The sequence below is a fragment of the Chrysemys picta genome, chromosome 2, assembly GCF_011386835.1.
Source record: "Chrysemys picta bellii isolate R12L10 chromosome 2, ASM1138683v2, whole genome shotgun sequence".
NCBI lineage: Eukaryota > Metazoa > Chordata > Testudines > Emydidae > Chrysemys > Chrysemys picta.
The window spans coordinates 36,566,610-36,588,538 of NC_088792.1; the positions used below are offsets into that span (position 1 = coordinate 36,566,610).

At 40.8% G+C, this 21,929-nt stretch overlaps 2 protein-coding genes across 2 annotated transcripts in view; both read right to left on the reverse strand.

Moving 5' to 3' along the window:
* The window catches only part of LOC135981923 (myb/SANT-like DNA-binding domain-containing protein 2), a 226,115-nt gene that overhangs the window by 8,403 nt on the left and 195,783 nt on the right, over positions 1-21,929 (reverse strand). The gene's annotated exons all lie outside the window — the stretch shown is intronic.
* THNSL1 (threonine synthase like 1) lies at positions 10,708-21,928 on the reverse strand. Its single transcript, XM_005302805.5, has 5 exons — positions 21,790-21,928; positions 20,706-20,753; positions 17,657-17,698; positions 11,180-14,755; positions 10,708-10,820 (listed from the first exon to the last, which is right to left on the reverse strand). The coding sequence occupies exon 4, from the start codon at positions 14,706-14,708 to the stop codon at positions 12,489-12,491; it is 2,220 nt and encodes a 739-aa protein (XP_005302862.1). The 5' UTR covers positions 14,709-14,755; positions 17,657-17,698; positions 20,706-20,753; positions 21,790-21,928; the 3' UTR covers positions 10,708-10,820; positions 11,180-12,488.

The following is a 21,929-nucleotide window of genomic DNA, read 5'->3' on the forward strand; positions in this document are numbered from 1 at the left end:
AGATATAAGTGAACTATGAAAAATATAAACTCCCCTGAAAGCTGTATGCTTGTTCAGACATCTTTAAAGTATACAAATGAAGATTGTGTACTACCTGCAAATCTTCATCTCATAGGCCATCACAAGCCTTCGCTCCCTTCCCCCCCCCCCCCCAAAAGAAAACCCAACAACAATATATTACTCACACCAAAGCTAAGGGACAGTGTGATTTGTGCTCTTGACTTCAGCGCTCTGGATCTGAGAGAGAACTTTCTGGGTTTTTTTCCCTAGGTTAAAGCAGAAATGACTCAAAGCTTGTAGCTGACAAAAAGCCTGCTCCAACAGCATACAGCACTGTTGATCTAACATGTTGTTTTCCTGAGCGGAAACAGCCACATATTCCACATATCAATTAACATGGGACAACTGTGATTTTTGAATAAAATTTTTAAATTAAGTGCTTTTCTGTTCATTAAATTGCAGTGTTTCAGCCCTTCATGCAGAATCCTCCCAAGAAGTGTTGTAAAGCCTCATCACTAATAAACTTCTGTTAGGGATGCCATCTTGTGGTAGAGAGCTGGGATTCTAGCATATCAAAAGCAAATGTTCACTTGGAAAACACCATTTCTGCAGAAGTCATCTTATTTTGCCATTAAGAGTTGTTTTTTATGCCTTTACAGGTCATTTATGGAAGAAAAATGGCCGTGAATATGGTTTCCTAATACCCTATATGTCTAATTTTTTTATGTCAAAAAGAAAAGGACACAGGAAGAATGGTGAAAATATTGCCCTCCTCTTGGGGGACTAGGTCCCAAACATTAAAGGACTGTTTATTTTTCAGTTGTATGTATGCGACTGCTCTGCAGTGTTGACGTCTTCTAGCAGTTTAATCAGTGTAGAGTCTTGCTGGAAGCATTGACTGTCCAAAGCCACATTCTGGTTGGCCAGGTATCCCCTTCTGATGATGTGAAGTGCTAAATCCGAGCATGGCAAGGCTAAGACTTAAACAGTTTAAAAATTCCTAGGTTAAACTGCAGGAGGAACAGGTAGCCAGGAGAGGGTAGGGAAGTTTTTGAAGAGAAGCAGCTGAGAGGAAAGAGCTGGAGAAGAAAAAGGGACAATTGAACTTCCCGTATCCCCAGAGTGCTACACTGCCCTTCAGCAGCTGTTTATGGCCCATTCAGGCCCACCTGTATGAGGAGAGAGACTCTCACAGTTGAGCAGGGTTTGGGGTTGTTGTTTTTTTACACTATACTTCTTGCCACCTGCCAAGGGAAGCAGAGTGGCTGCTGTCTCCTATGTATGCCAGCAGCAGGCTGTCTTTGGTTCTGCTGGATGCCTCCCCCTGGGGGAGCTCTGACCATCTCATTGCCAGGGGTGATGGATGAAGAAAGAGAGAGGCTGGAAAGGAACTGAATAGCTACGGAGTTATTTGAGCTGATGGTGCTGAAGGGCTGTTATATGGTTCTCGGGAGGCTGAAAAACTATAGTGTGTTCTTGGGGTGGGGTGAGAGATAATTTGAAAGTGAGAAACCATAAGAAGTAGGACTAGAGCTTCAAAAGGGGAGACTCTCAAGTTGGGAGAATTTATAGAAATCCAACCCCAGATGGGGAGAGGAAGGGGCCCAAAGGACTCTGGGGAAGGACAGGGGGAGAGGTCTGCCTGCTGCAGCTCTAATTAGTTATTCTGGCCCAGGATGCAGGCAAATAGGGCAGGCAGCCAACGGGACTCAAATTAGGTAGAGGGCTGGAGCCTCTGTCATTCCAAGAGTTGGCAAGGCTGAGAGAGGATTACAGAAATGGGGAGAGCAGGGGAAAGGAATCCATGGAGGTTTGGAAAGAGAGAGAAGACACAGAATATCAAGAGCAAGAGAGATGCCAGGGAAATGAAAAAGGACCAGGGAGGAAGGAAGAAAGAAAGGGTTGGGGGCAGACTCAGAGAAGCAAGCATAGAGACCCAGAAGAAAAGAGACTGCGAAATAGAAATGAGATGAGAGGACAGAAAGATCAGAGAATGAGGAGAGAAGGGAGGGGAGACCCAAGGGGGATGGTTAGAAAATGGAGCAATAACAGGGGAGCACTTGTGGGAGATAGGTAAGAGAAGGAGCAACAAGGATGGATGTAGCAAGAAATCAGAAGGTTGAGAGTAGTAAAGTTAATCAGAGGGGAAAGAGAAGCAGAGAAAAATAAGTGAAGAAAGAGAGAGCTAAACAATAGACTAGGCAGACAGTAAATTCAAATTCTAACCTTGTTTATAGAAGGTTAGGTGCCAAAACATGTACAAACAACTAGGGCTGTCAAGTGATTACAAAAATTAATTGCGATTAATCACGCTATGAAAAAAAATAATTGTGCTGTTAAATAATAGACTGTTTTCTACATTTTCAAATATATTGATTTCAATTACAGCACACTGTACAAAGTGTACAGTGCTATCTTTATATTTATTTTTATTACAAATATTTGCACTATAAAAACAAAAGAGATAGTATTTTTCAATTCATCTAATACAAGTACTGTAGCGCAATCTCTTTATCATGAAAGATGAACTTACAAATGTAGAATTATGTGCAAACAAATAACTGCATTCAAAAATAAAACAGTGTAAAACTTTAGAGCGTACAAGTCCACTCAGTCCTACTTCTTGTTCAGACAAACAAGTTTGTTTACATTTGCAGGAGATAAAGCTGCCTGCTTCTTGTTTACAATGTCACCTGAAAGTGAGAACAGGGGTTCACATGGCACTGTTGTAGCCAGCGTCTCAAGATATTTACGTGCCAGATGTGCTAAAGATTCATATGTCCCTTCATGCTTCAACCATCATTCCAGAAGACATGCATCCATGCTGATGATGGGTTCTGCTCGATAACGATCCAAAGCAGTGCAGACCAAAGCATGTTCATTTTCATCATCTGAATCAGATGCCACCAGCAGAAGGTTGATTTTCTTTTTTGGTGGCTTGAGTTCTGTAGTTTCCACATCGGATTGTTGCTCTTTTAAGACTTCTGAAAGCATGCTCCCTGCCTTGTCCCTCTCAGATTTTGGACGGCACTTCAGATTCTTAAACCTTGGGTCACATTCTGTAGTTATCTTTAGAAATCTCACATTGGAACCTTCTTTGCGTTTTGTGAAATCTGCAGTGAAAGTGTTCTTAAAATGAACATGTGCTGGGTCATCATCTGAAACTGATATAACATGAAATATATGGCAGAATGTGGGTATAATAGATCAGGAGATATACAATTCTCCCCCAATGAGTTTAGTCACATATTTAGTTAACTCACTATTTTTTTAACGAGCACCATCAGAATGGAAGCATATCCTCTGGCATTGTGGCCGAAGTATGAAGGAGCATACGAATGTTTACCATATCTGGTGCATAAATACCTTGCAATGCCATGTACAAAAGTGCCCTGCGAATGCTTGTTCTCACTTTCAGGTGACATTGTAAATAAGAAGCGGGCAGCATTATCTCCTGTAAATGTAAACAAACTTGTTTGTCTTAGTGGCTGAACAAGTAGTAGGACTGAGTGGACTTGTAGGCGCTAAAGTTTTACATTGTTTTGTTTTTGAGTGCAGTTACATAACAAAAAAATCTACATTTGTATGTTGCACTTTCACAATAAAGAGATTGCACTACAGTACTTGTATGAGGTGAATTGAAAAATACTCTTATCATTTTTACAGTAAATATTTGTAATCAAAAATAATATAAGGTGAGCACTGTACACTATGTATTCTGTGTTGTAAGTGAAATCAATATATTTGAAAATGTAGAAAAACATCCAAAAAATTAATAAATTTCAAATGGTATTCTATTGTTTAACAGTGTGATTAAACTGATTAATTGCGATTAATTTTTTTAATCGTGATTAATTTTTTTGAGTTAATCGTGTGAATTAACTGCAATTAATTGACAGCCCTACAAACAACACATAATCCATGGTTTGATTTTCACTATTGCTAGATACTAGGAAACTTGATTCTGTGGGATGAGGATGGTGGTGGAGCCACAGAGACAGAGGGCAGAATAGTCGCATCTGGTTGTGAATGGGAGGTGGGGAATGGGATCCCAGAGTTCTTATGCAGGGGGAAGGGAATATACAATTTTCATTTTAGTTTAGGGTTTGGGGGCATTGGTTTTACAGTGTTGATTCTGGCATTTTTAATGTTTTTATAGTTTCCATATTCATCTGATGGAAGATGCACGAGAGTGTTTGGAGAGCACTGTGGTTTTACTGGGTTTTGATGACATTTATTGGTATTTTAAGGGAACTTGAGTCCCACATATAGCTTATCCTAATACAAAATTTCAGTTCAGTGCCAGGAGAATGACAGGTTGCCCCCTTTAAGATGTCACCTGAGGTGCTGAGATACCACTGAGCCCAACTGTTCTGCCAGCATTGGCCCCCTTTTTACCTGTCTTGCTGAGCCAGGCTCTTAAGCCTCCTCCAGCGCACACACAGGCAGGGCCACACCCAACTGCAGAAGAACACAAACACTCAGATCAGCTCTGGAATGACTCAGCTTAAGGGACTTGCCCCAGTACTCAGGTGTTCACCTCCCTTGGAGTGAAGACCCAAAAGTATATTATGAAACCCACTTCGTCCCTCAACGTGGAGAAAGGTATACACAGACGGAAAGGGGTTTACAGTTTATGTATGGCCAGCACCCCTTCTGATATTATTACAAATTTTGTAAATATATAAATCATCAACTTGCTCCATACTGGGATGGAATTCACAGATTATAAGGCCAGAAGGGCTTGTTGTGATCATCTAGTCTGATCTCCTGAATCCAACACAGGCCATAGGACTTCTCTGAATGAATTCATCATGTTTGAACTATTGCAAGTCTCCTAGAAAAAATCCAATCTTGATTTTAAAGTTTCCAGTGATGGAGAATCCACCACAGTCCTTGATCCAAGTGGTTAATTATCCTCACTGTTGAAAATGTGCACTTTGAGTCTGAATTTGTCTAGCTTCAGTTCCAGGCACTGGATCTTGTTTATATCTTTGTCTGCCCAATTAAGAGTCTTCAGTTATCAAATTCTGTTCCCTATGGAGGTACTTATAGATTGCGACCAAGTCACCCCATATTCTTTTCTTTGTTAAGCTAAACAGAATGAGCTCCTTGAGTCCATCATTACACGGTATGTTTTCCAACCCTTTAATCATTTTCATGACTCTGAACTCATGACTCTAACTTATCAATATCTTTCTTGAATTGTGACACCAGAATTTGACATAGTATTCCAGTGGTCCAGAGGTAATAAAACTTTCCTATTTCATCTCAGTATTCCCTGTTTAGATATCCAAGGATTGCATTTGCCCACACTAGCTGACTTGGGCTCACTGGACTCAAGCTAAGGGGCTGTTTAATTGCCATGTAGACCTGTGGGCTCAGGCTGCAGCCCAAGCTCTGGGACCCTCCCACTTTGCAGAGTACTCAAGCCCAGGCTCCAGCCCAAGCTCAAAACTCTACACCACAATTAAACAGTCCCTTAACCTGAGCCCGGCAAACCAAAATCAGCTGGCATGGGCCAGCCAAAGGTTTTTAATTGCAGTGTAGACATACCCTTAGTCACACCCATTACACTGGGAGCTCATGTTCAGCTAATCATCCACTATGATCCTCAAGTCCAGAGTCACTGCTTCCCAGGATAGAATATGTATGTTTTGGAGTATGTAAGTATGGTTTATAGTCTTTGTTTCTAGATGTAAGACTATATTTTGCCATACTGAAATGCATAGTTTGCTTGCATCCAGCTTCCCAACAGATCCAGATCATTCTGTATCCGTGACATGTCCTCTGCAGTATTTTTAGGCTTCTCATAATTTGATTTTTTAAAATCACTTTGATGGATGGTACTGATGCTTATTTTTAAGCTTTTTTTTTTTAAGATTTATCACTTTCATTTTTCACAGTTGTAGGATATTATTGCGGGGAGGTCAGACAGTTATTTAATGACAGTAGATGTTAAACCTTTATAATCATTAAAGCACAAATTGTCATCATCACATCATAATATACAAACGAATAAGCTCTCAAGCAGCATTTTCTTATTTTGCCTATCTTTAAATTTTGATCATTACTAATGGAAATATGCTTTCAGCAGTTTGTGTGTGTATGGTAAAATTGTGTACGAACAAAAATCCAATCCTTCCAAGCCTAATTATATACCATTCCTCCAATCTTTGTGTCAGCTGCAAACTTTCAGTCATGATTTTATGTTTTCTTCCAGGTCCTTGATAAAAATGTTAAATAGCATAGAGCCCGCTAGTAATACAGCCACTCAATGATGATTCCCAATCTACAATTACATGTTGAGATTGTCATTTAGCCATTTTTAATCCTCTCAAACCATGTTGATTTTGTACTTATTTGGGGGATGGGACTATGCTTGTTTTCATAGCAATACTTTACTTCATATGGAAGAAATCTAAAGATATTCTAAATATCAGCGGCACAATTTGTAATTAGAACATTGCGACCACTCTTTTCCATGTAATTGATTTTGTGACGTATGGGATACTCTTACAATGAGAAATATATTCCCATGAAAAACACAGGAAATGTTCATTATTTTGCTGTTTAGTTTCATTTTATTAAACATGCTGATATGTAAACAGCTAATTCATCTATTTCATTATCCTTTGTTTAATGACTTTCCTATGTAACTCTTATTTAAGCCTTGTTTCCTGTGTTTCATACCTGTAATCAACATCTTAGCCCCACTCTACTTCCCACACCTACTGCTTTGTGCCACTCTGCCAAGCAAAACAGCCAGAATGCTGGTTTCACCAGTAGCTTGGAAATAATCTCAAAGAGTCAGGTTTGTGCTCTACATCACACTCCTCCGAGCCACTAATATAGAGGACACGGGGGAGGAGAGGAAACAATGTGTTGTCATAAGTCACCAAGGTCAAGCCATTCACAGCAGCTAGAATGGACCCTAAAGGCCACCAGTAGCTGGTCATAAATTAGAGCAGCTTTTGTGCTGCTATAATTGATGCAAGGGACCAAACCAGGCCCAGAATCTGGGGGCCATAAAGGCAGCAAAATGGAAAGGGCTAAGAGGGTAGCATTAAAGTAACACAAGTTAATAAAATAAACAAAAATGATTGGGTTTGGAAAGCCTGTTGTATGATTTCTATTACTTTCTCTGTGTGATGTTTTTAGACTCAGATTTTCAGAGCACAACATCCAGCATGCTGGGGGTTCAATCCTGACCAGGGCCCCTACGTGCTACTATAATACAAATAAAATAATAATAATATATTTCTATGAAGTGCCTTGCACACTTTTGGCCAATATGGAAAAACATAGTAAAATTTAATCCTTTGCTCTTGGCTGAGGTACCTAACACATGTGCTAAAGTTGGTGGCTTTTGTGATGAGTATATCTGACTACCAGACCAAGACCAGCAACTCATTCCACAAGGTCCAACAGTCAGATACAACAACTTTTGGTCACTACTGATCTGGGCCAGTTTCAGACCAGTGACCGTAAAACAAAACATTCCATATCACCTGCATCATTCATTTCCCATAAGCTTAAGAGCAACCAGTTCCCCTCCACAAGTAGTAAACAGATAGGTGGGGAGGTTAGGTAGGCATGGATTTGCTCATTATTTTCACATAGATTGTGAACTCCTCAAAGAAGAAACCGTTTATATCTATACAGCACCATATAAACCTATTGTGCAATATAAATATGTTTAGATGCATACTGCTAGTGATTTTTTATATTCTTCCTACAATAGGGTGAGAGATTTCTTTTACTTCACTCATACGGATAGATATTCATTATTAGATCATATTGATGAAGGCTTGACAAGTAAGACACAGCTGGGACTAAGTTATAAGCTGCAGTTTACGATTATGTTAGCATAGGCTGAACATTAGATACAGTTTGGAACTATACTGCATGTTTGACAGTGGAAAAAAACAGATGTGGCAGGAAAATTTAAAATAGTTGATCTCCTAATATTTGTTGGGGACAATATATAGTGCAGAGGTAGGCAACCTATGGCACACAAGCTGATTTTCAGTGGCACTCACACTGCCCAGGTCCTGGCCACCGGTCCGGGGGGCTCTGCATTTTCATTTTAAATGAAGCTTCTTAAACATTTTAAAAACCTTATTTACTTTACATACAACAATAGTTTAGTTATATATTATAGACTCATAGAAAGAGACCTTCTAAAAACATTAAAATGTATTACTGGCACGCAAAACCTTAAATGAGAGTGAATAAATGAAGACTCGGCACACCACTTTTGAAAGGTTGCCGACCCCTGATATAGTGAATAGGAACAGCTATGTAGACAGTACAGGAAGAGTAGAGAATATAGTGTGGTTGAATAATTCTTACACTTACTTATGTTCTTGATGTCCCTGAATAATGCAGAGCTGACATTTTTTGGAAAACTGATGAATGTTCTATTTAGAGACAATTGTGCTAAAATATCACAATTTGTATAATCTATATCATGATATATGAAAACAACTGCATTTTTATTACTAGGGACAGTCGCATGAAATCAGGACTGCCCCTTAGAAATTCATTTGCTTCTTCTGTTCATTCTTTTAGTCAAGTCTGGTATCACAGGTACTTGTTGATAACAGAAACAGAATTATGACTTAAGGTGACTTATGAGCAACTGGTCAGTTCCTAAGCAACACAGATCATATTTGCATGCAAATATCCATAGGTAAATATCTATATATAAATACAGACATTATATAAGCAGAACTCTTACAACAATTGTCCTTTAAAGTTCTCCATGAGATAGCAGTGCGTCAGCAGAGGCTCATCTACACTCAGAAGTTGTAAGAGTTTAACAAAAGATGTGATGCTTCACCAGTTTAGGGAAACTAGTGTAGCTTTATATGTGGACACTCTTACACTGTGTAACCCTGGCTTACATCAAATTAACTTCCAACACCACACCTTTATTTAAACCACTGCAACTGGTGTGCAGCCCAGGCCCAAACAGTATTGATAGTGTCCACACATCCCAATGCTGATGTTATGTTTTCCTGCAAATACTATACATGTATCATTTTCCTGGTAAAAGTAAAAACATTATTGCATAGCACTAATAGTGCAACACAGTATTTGTAACACTAAATAGGTTTTGGTATACGTTGCATGAAATGAAACACATTGTTTTAAAAAAAATTGAGTGAATTTAGTCCTCATGAAAGGTATTGGACAACTTGAGAAACTAATTAATTAAGGCTATGGCAACACTACGACACGACACTAAAAGGCATGCAGTGTAGCTGCTCTTTGTCAGCAGGAGACTGCTATTTTGTTGTACCAACAAAAATCTTCCCCCCCCTCCCCAAGTGGCAGTGACTTTGTCAGCAGGAAAGCGCTCCTACCGACAAAGCGCTGTTCACACCAGTGATTTTCATCGGTAAAACTTTTGTCGTTCTGGGAGGAGAGGGGGGAGGTGTTTTTAAAAAAAAAACCTGAACGACAAAAGTTTTGCCGACAAAGTGCCCGTGTAGACAAAGTCTAATAATTATCTATTGCCAGGACAGGTATAACACAGACAGTAGCAGTGGAAAGCTCCCCAGGCATTGCCTTTATGTCTCTCTCTACCTTAGCCTTAGAATTCTAAGTCTGAGGCTATGTATTCACTAGAAATGCTGCAGCACTTCAGTGTAGACACTCACTCCAGGATTGGGAGGAGTTCTCCCATCGCTGTAATTAATCCACCATCTTGAAGGGCAGTAGCTAAGTCAACAGAAGAATTCTTCACCCCCCTGAGTGACATAACTGGATCAGCCTAACTTTTTAGTGTAGACATAGCATAAGCCTGAGAGAATTAAATGTTCAGTTTCCAAATCCATTCAGTTCTTAGCCTCTCCCAGATAACATGCCAACTATGATTGCCTTCATATCAAAGGAACTGTCACCTAGGAACCCAACTGAATTTTTTCTTCAATAACCAACCAAATTTGAGGTACTTCAGTGAGCTTTGAAATATTAGTGTTAGCCATACTACATTAAATCCTTGTACATAAAATATTGCTCTTATGAGTATAGTTCAGCTGTTGTCTTATTCCCTTATAAATCAAATACACCACTCCTACACAGGCCATTGACTTTTAGCCTAATCTTGTTTAGATTCTGTTTTCCTTTGCTCTATATTGTTCATTAAATCAAGTTTCTCTTCTTAGATACCTTAAACCGTAATGTAACCATGTGTAAGTTTTAATACTCATGAGAGAGATGGCAAATAGCAATGGTTTGAGTTTCAGTGCTGCAACCCAGCCCACGCTATCTTGAAACATCCCTATTAGCATATTGCAGTACAGGTTTTGTAATGAGCACACATGGTAAGACCATCACATTTATTGTTACTTGGGACCAAAAGGAAGAATTCAAACTCAGAGCTCCAGAAGTGAAAGGGTAGTCGTGTACTAACATGATGCACCATCAACCCTTTTCAGTAATAAACTCATACCTTTTTCTACACTCCAATGCTGTACTGCATTAAATTCCAGCATTTAGCATTTCATTACTTATTTTTAGGCCTCATTTCTGAAGATAAGAATACAAAATGTGATTCTAGCATTACTGTGGCAAAAATATGTGTGTGATAGAGCTAAAAACAGCAGAAAAAATAACCAGAGAGGTCCTGAAAAGCTATTAGAGAATAGCAAAGGCAAGGAAAAGAAAACTACTACATATTACACATGTACACATAACTTTGTAGTGGGATACACCTTTAATACACAGAACATGATATTATTTGTAATCATTATCACACAACATATACAAACCATTCTTGTTTCAATCAGCTTCTACCAGGGATCGGCAACCTTTGGCACATGGCCCACCAGGGTAAGCACCCTGGCGGGTCAGGCCGGTTTGTTTACCTGCCGCGTCTGCAGGTTCGGCCAATCGCGGCTCCCACCGCAGTTCGCTGCTCCAGGCCAATGGGGGCTGCGGAAAGCAGTGGCCAGCACATCCCTTGGCCTGCGCCACTTCCTGCAGCCCACATTGGCCTGGAGCGGCGAACCGCAGCCAGTGGGAGCCGCGATCAGCCAAACCTGCGGACGCAGTAGGTAAACAAACCGTCCCGGACCGCCAGGGTGCTTACCCTGGCGGGCCGCATGCTAAAGGTTGCCGATCCCTGGCTTATACTGTCACCAAGCACATTATACCATGTAGCGGGTACTTAAACTTTACACCTTTGATTGCCAAATACAATCTACAATTAGTAGATATAAGGTAAACTGATCTAAGACAGTTTTGCACTTTGACATCTAGATCTATTATTTTTGATGCAAAAAACCTATTAAACCACTAGTCAATAGCTGATACAGAAAGGGTATTTTGACCATGTGACCTAAAATAGATTTGCCTTAGCAAGGAGGGATAAGGTGCAGTAGAATCCGATTTTAGAAGCTTTTAAAAAAAAATTTTTTTTGCCTCAATCTTGGGCTAATCATTTTCCGTGGCTTCTCAGTTACATAAAAATCACTCAAAAATCAAGGGGAGAAAATTAAAGATGACATGAAAATAAAAGTAATTTTGAATATCCCCAGAAGCCTGGGGGGTCCCGAACACAAACATAAAATTTGATACAAAGGATGGGAATTCAACAGTTGAATATTTTCATCCAAGAAGGCTTCTGATATTACTATCTTCTACTATTTGGTAAGATGGTGCAATAAACTTGTGAGCTCAAATAGAAAAGCCTCAGCAGAGGCTAATGGAAGTTGCAAGCACATTCAGGGAAGAAATATGCTTTAAAAGGTGGTAATAAAACATATAGACTGGAGGCTTTTATTTTATAAGGCAAAATACTATCCCCTATGGTAAGAAAAAAAATGTTTAACAGTGAACAAGAATACGTGATTATATAGTCAATACAAAAACAATATATACAGAGAGCATATTAGAATATGTAGGATTGTATGGATACGATGATATAGGTAATTTAACTTCAAGGATTCCAGTTTAATTGTATCCCAGCTGATGAGAAGATGAAAGCTGTTACTACACCTGAAGGCTTTTCAATGCCCTGTGTGAGATTAGTTTAATGTTTAGCTAAATTCCCTGTGGACAAGTATTCACAGCACATACCAAATACACAACAACACACCTGTAGCACTTGTTAGCAGTTTCAGACAGGATTACCCTTTCACCTTAGAAGTGCTCGCTCCTAGGTCAGGATTGAGGGACACTGCCAGGGTTGTGTGGGGAAGCGTGCGCTACTGCTGTCCATACTATACTATTTCTGTAAAACAGCCCCTCAGTCTCTTGGGCTTTCAAGCAAGAACCGTTCACCAGGATTAGAATTCTCACATGCATGCAAACATTTTTAAAATCAATGTTAAAATGTTTTAACTGAACATGAAAATGAGAAAGTATACTCAGAATATAAACTTATCAAAGACCTTGTGTACTATGCATTTATTAAAACATGACTTTTTCGTGAAGAAAATATTTAAATTGGTATAATAAACACCATGTGAGTTTACTTAGAAAACTTTCATAAACTGATTTTGTATTACAGTTTCTATATGTGCCATCATGACATTCACATCAGCAGCACAGATCTGATGTTTCTGCTTCTCATTCTCTTTCAGTGTCTTTAATAGGCCCCTATGGACTGGAGGCAAAGGACTGTAAGAACTCAATAAGTGAAGCTGACTTAATGGATTCTGTTTTATTTCTGCAATCCTCAAAGCCCGCAAGATAGCAGGTGCAAACTTGGAATAATGAGCTGTAGATGAAATGATAACTGGGCATGTTCTATCCTGTAATCGATCTGCAACTACTTTAGCAACAGCGGTGTGTGTGTCCAAAATATACCCTGTAGTACTGTATACAGAGTGAATGGCAGCTAGGCAGTCCTCCTCAGAGCACCACCCAGCCACCAAGTCTTGCTGAAGCTTCTCAAGTAGATCTTTCTGCAACTGAAAGTGACACTGCTTTTCCAGCTCACTAAATAATTGTGTCACCAGCTGTCCATCACCACTAGCAATCAGATGCAAATATCGTTCAAGGTTGGAAGACTTCAAAATATCTATTGCTGGTGATGAAGTCTGCATTAATCTTCTTCCCCTTAAATCATAAAGACCTGTTCTTATGAAATCGGTCAAAACATTATTTTCATTGGATGCACAAATACATTTTCTGATAGGGATTCCCATCCTTTTTGCATATAATGCAGCTAATATGTTGCCAAAGTTTCCTGTAGGAATACACACATCTATTGGGCTTCCAAAAGTAATAATATCTTGATGAACAAGGTCAAGGTAGGCAGAGGCATGATAAATAACTTGGGGAAGTAGTCGAGCCCAGTTTATAGAATTTGCTGCACTTAAAGCTGTTCCATATTCTACAGTAAGAAAGCCAGAATAATCAGAATTGGTAAATATTTTTTTTATAGCTGTCTGGCAAAAATCAAAATCAGATTTGACACCCACTGACCACCCATTTTCTCTTTGGCAGCCAATCATTTGTGATTTTTGAATCTGGCTTACTCCATCCTCAGGAAAGAAAGTGACCACAGCAATTCTTTGCTTGTCAGTATCACTAAGACGACTAAAACCATCTAGGACAGCACTCCCTGTGTCTCCAGAAGTAGCTACTAGGATCAAATAATTGCATCTTTTGGGAATACAGTATGCAAATAGATGAGGCATCAACTGTAATGCCAAATCCTTAAATGAGGCTGTTGGTCCATGAAACAACTCAAGGAGAAACTGGTTGCCTGTCAGATACCTAAGAGGGGCAATTTTAGAACAAGTAAAGTTTTCTCCATAAGCAATCTCAACAATTTCTCCCAGCTTGAAAGCAGGTATATCAGCAGGATGTATAAATCTTTCCAATATAATCTGAGCTCTTTCAATGTAAGTTGCTTCTACTAAGCTTTGCCATTCTCCAGCAGAGAATGTTGGAAGCCCCTTCTCGGGAACAAAGAGTCCACCATCAGATGCTAGGCCCTCAACAACAGCTTCAGTAAAATATTTAACAGAGCCTTTTTGCTCACACATTTCAGACTTTATATGTCTGGTTGAAATAAAAGTTTCTGATTCTGAGTCTTGATATCTCTTAACTGCATCAAGTACTTTATCTGCTACAGCCTCTGCTGTAAGTCCACCTTCACAAAGAACACGGATATCATACCATTTTTTATAAAATTGCTTCCTAAACTGAAGTATGTCTCTCACAGAAATTCCAGAATCCTGCCCCACAATACGATCCACTTTCATTAATTCCAGCCTATCTATTATGTCTCTTGTGGGTACATCCAGATACACAACAATCCCATTTTTCTTCACATGCTGCATGCTGGCAGCATGCATTGGATTGGATCCAGAAAGGGAAATTACACTTCCAGATGCTGAAAACTTTAACAGGGCTTTTCCTTCCTCTTCTATAAATTGCCGACTACCAACATCCTGCAATTTTTCTGACACACTCATATTCCAGGTTGTTTCAAGGACATCATCATCCACATCTATGACACGACAGCCGAGTTTGTGACCTACTATTCTCCCAACTGTTGTTTTCCCAGATCCAGGAGGTCCCATCAGGACAATATTCTGGTCTCCAACAAGAGAAAGAGTTGACAGCCATGACTTCCACAGTTGTGCAAATGCAAGAGTTCTTGGAAAAATCAACTTTAGATGTATACTAGAACCAATGTTCTGGGTTAATTTTAGATGCTGATACCGAACAACATGAAACATCGTCTTTCCACTGCTTTTTCAAGCCAACTTGACAAGTAACTTAAATACTATAAAGAGGAAAAAAAGTAATTAGTAATTCATAGGAACCTACCTAAAAAACCTTGTAATGTGAAATTAAAAAACAAAACAAAAAACATCAGTCTCTTAGAATACAAAGTTAATTACGACAGTGTCTCTCATAACGCCACAGGGGTAAATATTTATCAGTGAAATAATACATCCTGACCTTTTACAGAGTACCATCTCACTTTTAGTGACAAATCTTTCAGCAATGCAAGATTTTAGTAAATAACTTCCCCCACACTACATCTGCATACAACATTTAGTTTAATTTTAAAAAAAAATGTTGAAATGTTGCAGGATTTCTAAACATGTTACCAGACACCACCAAAACTCAATTTCTCAGATCTGATGTCTTTCTGGCGCTGTCCCAAAAGGAAGGGGATCTGTATTACACAACTTAGAGGAATGAGTCTCTTTCTGTGTGCCCTAACTCTGTCAGTAGGCTCAGCTAAGGGTTGTAAGCTGAACTACTCGCAATTAACTGCAAAACAGTAGGTGCTGGATGGACACTCAATATTAACTTTTGAGGCCAATATCCTCGGGATAAATAAGAATTGTTGGCTGTTAAAGAAGCCCTCAAAACCTAATGCTATAATACTGAAATATATACTAACACGTTTATTTGCTACTTTTTAGTATATAAATATTCACTGATAGACTGTTTCCTTAATAGCACAGATTTATGTTTTAAACACAGACAGCCCCTGACTAATGACTGACTAAATGTTTATCTTTTCACAACCTAAAAACTTGTTATAAGATATCTTCCCTACATGTAGATGTTTTGGGTTTGGTTTTGTTCTTAAAGACAACAAAGTAGGAATGCTACACAACCCACTTAAACTCATAGGAAACTCATGAACCTACTGTAGCAATTCTGGCTCTAGCTCATCCAATTCCCTTCTAGATAGACATGATACCGAACAAACAGTATCTCAAGTATTCCTAGGGTAGAATCATATTTGTTTTTACATTTGATATAGATTGAACAGAATTAAAGAAAGAAAATAGAGCGAAGTGGATCTCACAGAAGTGATTTTACTCTCAGAATAACCTTGGTGTGAGAAAGCACTCAAAAACTGATAAATCAAGCTGTTCTCAATAGCAGTGTCCCATTTTGCTTGTTTTGGGAAATCAGTGCCAGTGTCAACATGAATTGCAGAGCAGAAATTGTGTGTGATGTTTAGGGTAGTCAAAAATCTGCACACAAGAGGAAACGATCAGCACAAAACTGCACAAAAGCCTTACTGAGCCTCTTTCCATTTTATACTTGAAAAAAATCTGCTGCTCTGTTACTGTTATTTACTAATGGCTATTAGCTAAAAAAATATATATTATTTAAAATAAACAGCATTGTCACATTTTCTTTGGGAAATGAATCTATAATTAATCTAAAAAATAATCATTTACATACTGCTGGTTACGAATGACTTTTTGAGGTCATTCCTGCCATGCAAGACAGTGGCCATACTGGGTATTCACAATTGCTATGATATCATTGACTATGTTTGGGATAGCAATATTAAAACTGCCAAGAACATTTTAAAAAACAACTACAAAATGACCAGTGTTTATTTTCCAGGCCAAAAATTTAACTAACTTAACTCAGGATCACATTTTTAAAAATTATCCATAACCTGTACACAGTTACAGTAAAAGCCATGAAAACAAAATGTCCTTAAACCTACATAAAACAAAAATAGCAACAGTTTAAAATATTCACTTTTAATTGCTAAAAAAGCCACTCTGCTGGCACAGGATACGTGGGTTCAGCTGTGGTTTTTTGGAAGGTTTTTGCACAGATTTCTTGACTCAAAAGCAAAATTGGACCCAGCTGTTCCTAATAATTAGATTTTAAGGATTCAGTCTGGGTCCCAGTATTCTGCCTACTGGTTTAATGGCATTATATTTAAACACTTAATTAATTTTCAGACTACTAATTTTTGTGCCTTTGCATAATCTAGAATGCCAGAAAATTTCAGATGAAAACAATGCTTTACTATTACTAACTACTACTATGGAGAAATAGATATAGTAATAAATTCTAGTCCTGAACAAAGACTTCATGAAGGCAGTTAAGATTGTGATAACAAATTATAAAATCAGGAAGTAAACATAATAAGATGTTGTACGTGAAAAAATTTAAAAACCCTAACATTTGAAACTCTAGAAATTCAAAAATAAAGTTTACACAAACAGGTTACAAGACCAGAAATAAACTTATCATAAACTGTGAATGAGCCATTTTGTGGCTATAATAAATATTAAAACTACTTTTCACATTCTAAAATAATTAACAATTAAAAAGCAATAGGTTGCATGCACACAACTCCCCACTGTCCTTCACACACAACAGGCAAAGTTGCATAGCAGACATTGCCTGTTTTACAGAACGAGATATTCTGATCTATGTCTAGTATTTGTAGACAGGATGAAGTCTGAGTAGGTATCTGTTGTAGGCAGATGACAACACTACAGACCTACACAGAGAAATAAAATTAAGTGTAGGGGGTTTATTTATTTTAAAACCCACTACTCTATACAGAGATGAGCAGATGGAAGAGTTTTAAATATGTTGCAGACAGCTGCTTTGACTTTGTGGCATATAGTGAATAGTAGACAGTAGTAAATGTTTTGAGATTCATTGTTGTGGATTAGATACAAAAATGTGTATCAGTTACAATGAGCATGGAAGATGGAAGACATAACAACAAAGAGAGCCACAGGAATGAGAAGGTTGCAAAATTTATTAGCTCTATAGAATCAAAGAGGTTCTTTGTCCTAGTGGCTGTCTCTATCTTGCAGAGTTTATAAGCTCCACATGAGTTCACATCCTGGGTGGCATTCACTGGCCCTGATGGAGTCAGCTGATTTTATGTACTCACCCAAAGTATACAGCAAAGTTCAACTGGCTCCCTGAAGAAGACCTTGAGGGTTAAATAAACTTTAGTGTGTCATTCAAAAATTAATCATCCTCATTTTTCAAAAACACGCAAGCCATTAGTCCTCCCTGACAACAATGAATAAACAACCCAATGTAGAGTTTCTAAATACCAAAGTCTAGATTTTTGATTTGAAATTAATTATTTTTAAAAAGGTTAAGGGATGACTTGATTACAGTCTACAAGAACATACATGGAGAACAGATATTTGAGAATGGTCTCCTCAATCTAGAAAGGTATAACACCATCCAATGGCTAGAAGTGGAAGCTAGACAAATTTAGACTGGAAACAAGGTGTAACGTTTTAACAGTGATGGTAATTAGCTAGTGGAACAATTTACCAAGGATTTTCCATCATGGGAAATTTTTAAATCAAGATTAGATGTTTTTCTAAAAGATACAGTCTAGGAATTATTTTGAGGAAATTCTATGGCCTGTGTTATACAGGAGGTCAGACTAGATCAGGGATCGGCAACCTTTGGCACGCATGTCAGGGTTCCCTCCCCACTCTGAACTCTGGGGTACAGATGTGGGGACCTGCATGGAAGACCCCCTAAGCTTATTTCTACCAGCTTAGGTTAAAAACTTCCCCAAGGCACAAATCCTTCCTTGTCCTTGGTTGAGTACTGCTGCCACCACCACTGAGTTAGACAAAGATTCAGGAAAAGGACCACTTGGAGTTCCTGTTTCCCTAAAATATTCCCCCAAGCCCCTTCACCCCCCTTTCTGGGGAGGCTTGAGAATAATATACCAACCAAATAGGTTAACAAGGTGAGCACAGACCAGACCGTTGGGTTTTTAGGACACTAAAAACCAATCAGATTCTTTAAAAAACAAAACTTTATTATAAAGAAAAGAGTAAAAGAAGCACCTCTGTAAAATCAGGTTTGGGAGATGTATTTTCCCTGCCCTGATTCCTCGCTGACCCAGAGAGAACACCCAGAGAGAGACAAAACAAAAACCTTCCCCCACAGATTTGAAAGTATCTTCTTCCCTTATTGGTCCTTTTGGTCAGGTGCCAACCAGGTTATTTGAGCTTCTTAACCCTTTACAGGTAAAGGAGGGATTTTATGCTACCCTTAGCTGTATGTTCATGACAACGCGGCTTGCCAGTGTAAGCACCCTGGCGGGCCAGGCCAGTTTGTTTACCTGCCGTATCCGCAGGTTCAGCCGCTCGCAGCTCCCACTGGCTGCGGTTCACCGCTCTAGGCCAATGGGGGCTGCAGGAAGCGGCGGCCAGCACATCCCTCGGCCTGTGCCACTTCCCGCAGCCCCCATTGGCCTGGAGCGGCGAACTGCAGCCAGCGGGAGCTGCAATTGGCCGAACCTGTGGACGCAGCAGGTAAACAAACCATCCCGGCCCACCTAGATAATCATAATGGTCCCTTCTGGCCTTGGAATCTATTGATTGTTTTTCCTCATTTTTTTAGTGCGTAACTTGAGATACCTGGTACCTGATTTGCAGAAGTGCTGAACACATAATTGCAACTGAATTCAATGGGAATTCTGCTCTGAGCAAATGAAGTGCAATAGAATGCTAAATTCTCTGAAAAAAATCAAGCCTTAGATGTCTCAAATTGGGCACTCAAAGTTGGAAGACACTTCTGACCTTAATCTCTGTATGCTTCAGTTCTTCATCTGTAAAATGGGCATAATACCACCATCTTAACCATGGAGTTGTGAAGATAAATTTATCAACGTTTGAGAAGGACTCAGGCCCAGATCCTTAAAAGTATTTAAGTGCCTAACTCCCAATGATTTCAATGAGAGTTAGGTACCTAAATACCTCAGTTCCATAGGTGGCGAGTTATATTCTTTTGTGGTGCCCGGGCTCCAGGAATATTCAGGGCTTGGGGACCTGTTCCACCAATATTTGCAGCTGGGTCTTCTCCCCCGACCCTGCCTGGAGTGGGCCCCGGCCCCGCCTGCCACCCCTCTCTCCGCGTGTCTCCCCCCCTGCCCTGCCGCGTCCCTGCCTGAAAGAAAGTGGCGCGTGCCTCTCTAGTGCCTGCTTGTGCTGCCGGTGTAGCACATTCCTACGCGGAGCGGTATCCTACACTACACCGGCTCCTGGCATCAACTGCTGTCTGCTGCCCCAGGGTCCTAGTGCCCCCCTCCCATAATGGCAGGGCAGGCTGCCCTTACCCTGCCCTAGCCCTGAGCCTCTCCAACGCCCCAAACCCCTCACCCCCAGTCCTCATCCCCCCGCACCCTAATCCTCTGCCCCAGCCCTGAGCCCCCTCCTGCATCATGAATCCCTCATCCTCAACCCCAGCCAGAGCCCTCATCCCCCCGCACCCTAATCCTCTGCCCCAGCCCTGAGCCCCTTCCTGCATCGCGAACCCCTCATCCTCAGCCCCACAGCCCTCACCCCAAACCTCTGCCCTAGCCTTGAGTCCCCCCACACCCCAAACCCCTCATCCTCAGCCCCACTGCCCTCACCCCTGCACCTCCTCCTATCCCCAAACTCCCTCCCAGAGCGTGCACCCCTCCCCCTTCCCACACCCCCCCTCCTGCTCCCAAACTCCCTCCCAGAGCCTGCATACCCTCCCTCTGCACCCCCTCCCACCCCCAAACTCCCTCCCCGAGCAAGCACCCCTCACCCCCTCCTACACCCCCACCCCCACCCCAGAGCCTGCACCCCAAACTCCAACCCAGAGCCTGCACCCTGCACCCCTCCTTCACCCTAATCCCCACCCCAGGACCTGCACCCCAGACCTCCTCCCCCCACCCAAACTCCCTCCCAGAGCCTTAGGCAGGTGGGGGGCAGAGTTGGCGGGGGGTGGGGGGGGTCTGGGCACCACCAAAATTTCTACAAACCTGCCACCCACGCTCAGTTCCAGACCTCAGATACTAAACTGAAGAGCACCATAACAAAGCCCATGAGGAAATTAATAAATATGTTCAGAGCAGGCTATGAAGGCTGTGCAGTATATAAGCCATGGGATCATACACTGAATGATCAGAATACAACCAAATATTGAATAGCTACCTATTCAATGAGCACCATTCATCCTGTATATTGAATGAGGCTGGGGTCCTGTGGAAAAAATAATAAGTGATCATGAAATTAAAGACGATATCACAATGCATACACACAAGAGGCCGAATTAAGGATGCACGGACAATATTAATTCTGGCACTTGCTAACTTCTGAATACTTGACGTTGCAACCTTAATTTTCTCTTACCATAATTTTGTTGTATGTAATTATATATTATCACTACAGGTTTATGTGATGTTTTAAAGTGACACATAAAAGGATCAGGTCCCTGTGCTGAGGAGCTTTTCATATTCTAAAGAAAGATTTGTTACAAAATGTCAGTAGATATGGAAGGGAGCTGTAAAGAAAAAAAAGAGGGAATGTAACTCTGAACGGCGTTATCATCTCTACTGAGAAAAAGGCAGAAAATGGATACAACATAGATGCCAGGCTACACTTAGGGGTTTTCTTGTTTTTCAATATACTACATGAAGGAGCAAACTATGTTTCAGAGGAAAATTAGAGTATATAGACCTAACTTCTTCAACCAGGCCTACCAAAATTTTCTCTACTATTACTACGAAATTGAACTTATAATAAACAATGCAATATTGACGACTTCATTTCAGGCCTAATGGGGATGGGGAGAAAAGGCAGCTGCCTCGCTGCAATGGGGACCTCGCCCTCAAGGAGATGGTGGAGATATGGCTGCCCCCTCACTGCAATGGGGACCCCCTCAGGGGCATGGGTGGAGATATGGCTGCCCCCTCACTGCAATGGGGACCCCCTCAGGGGCATGGGTGGAGATATGGCTGCCCCCTCAATGCAATGGGGACCCCTCAAGGGGCGGAGGGATACAGCTGACCCCACAAGCCATAGGGGCCCCTCAGGAGGCGGAGGGATACGGCTGACTCCGCACGGCCATAGGGACCCATGAGGAGCGGAAGGATACGGCTGACTCCGCACGGCCATGGGGACCCCTGGGGGGCGGAAGGATACGGCTACCTCGTCACTGCAACACCCCTCGAGGACGGGCAGAGGCCCCCAGTAACTCAGTATGAGCCCTAAAATGAGTCACTGAGGGTCAACGTACCCAGGAGGGGCCGGGCCAGGCGCGAGGTTCAGAACCCAGACATTAACCGCACCGCCAGCAGAGCAACGTGAGATTCAACAGCCTATCCTGCCGTGCCAAGTTGGAACTTGCTCCCGCTCGGCACCGCACCAACCACCTCC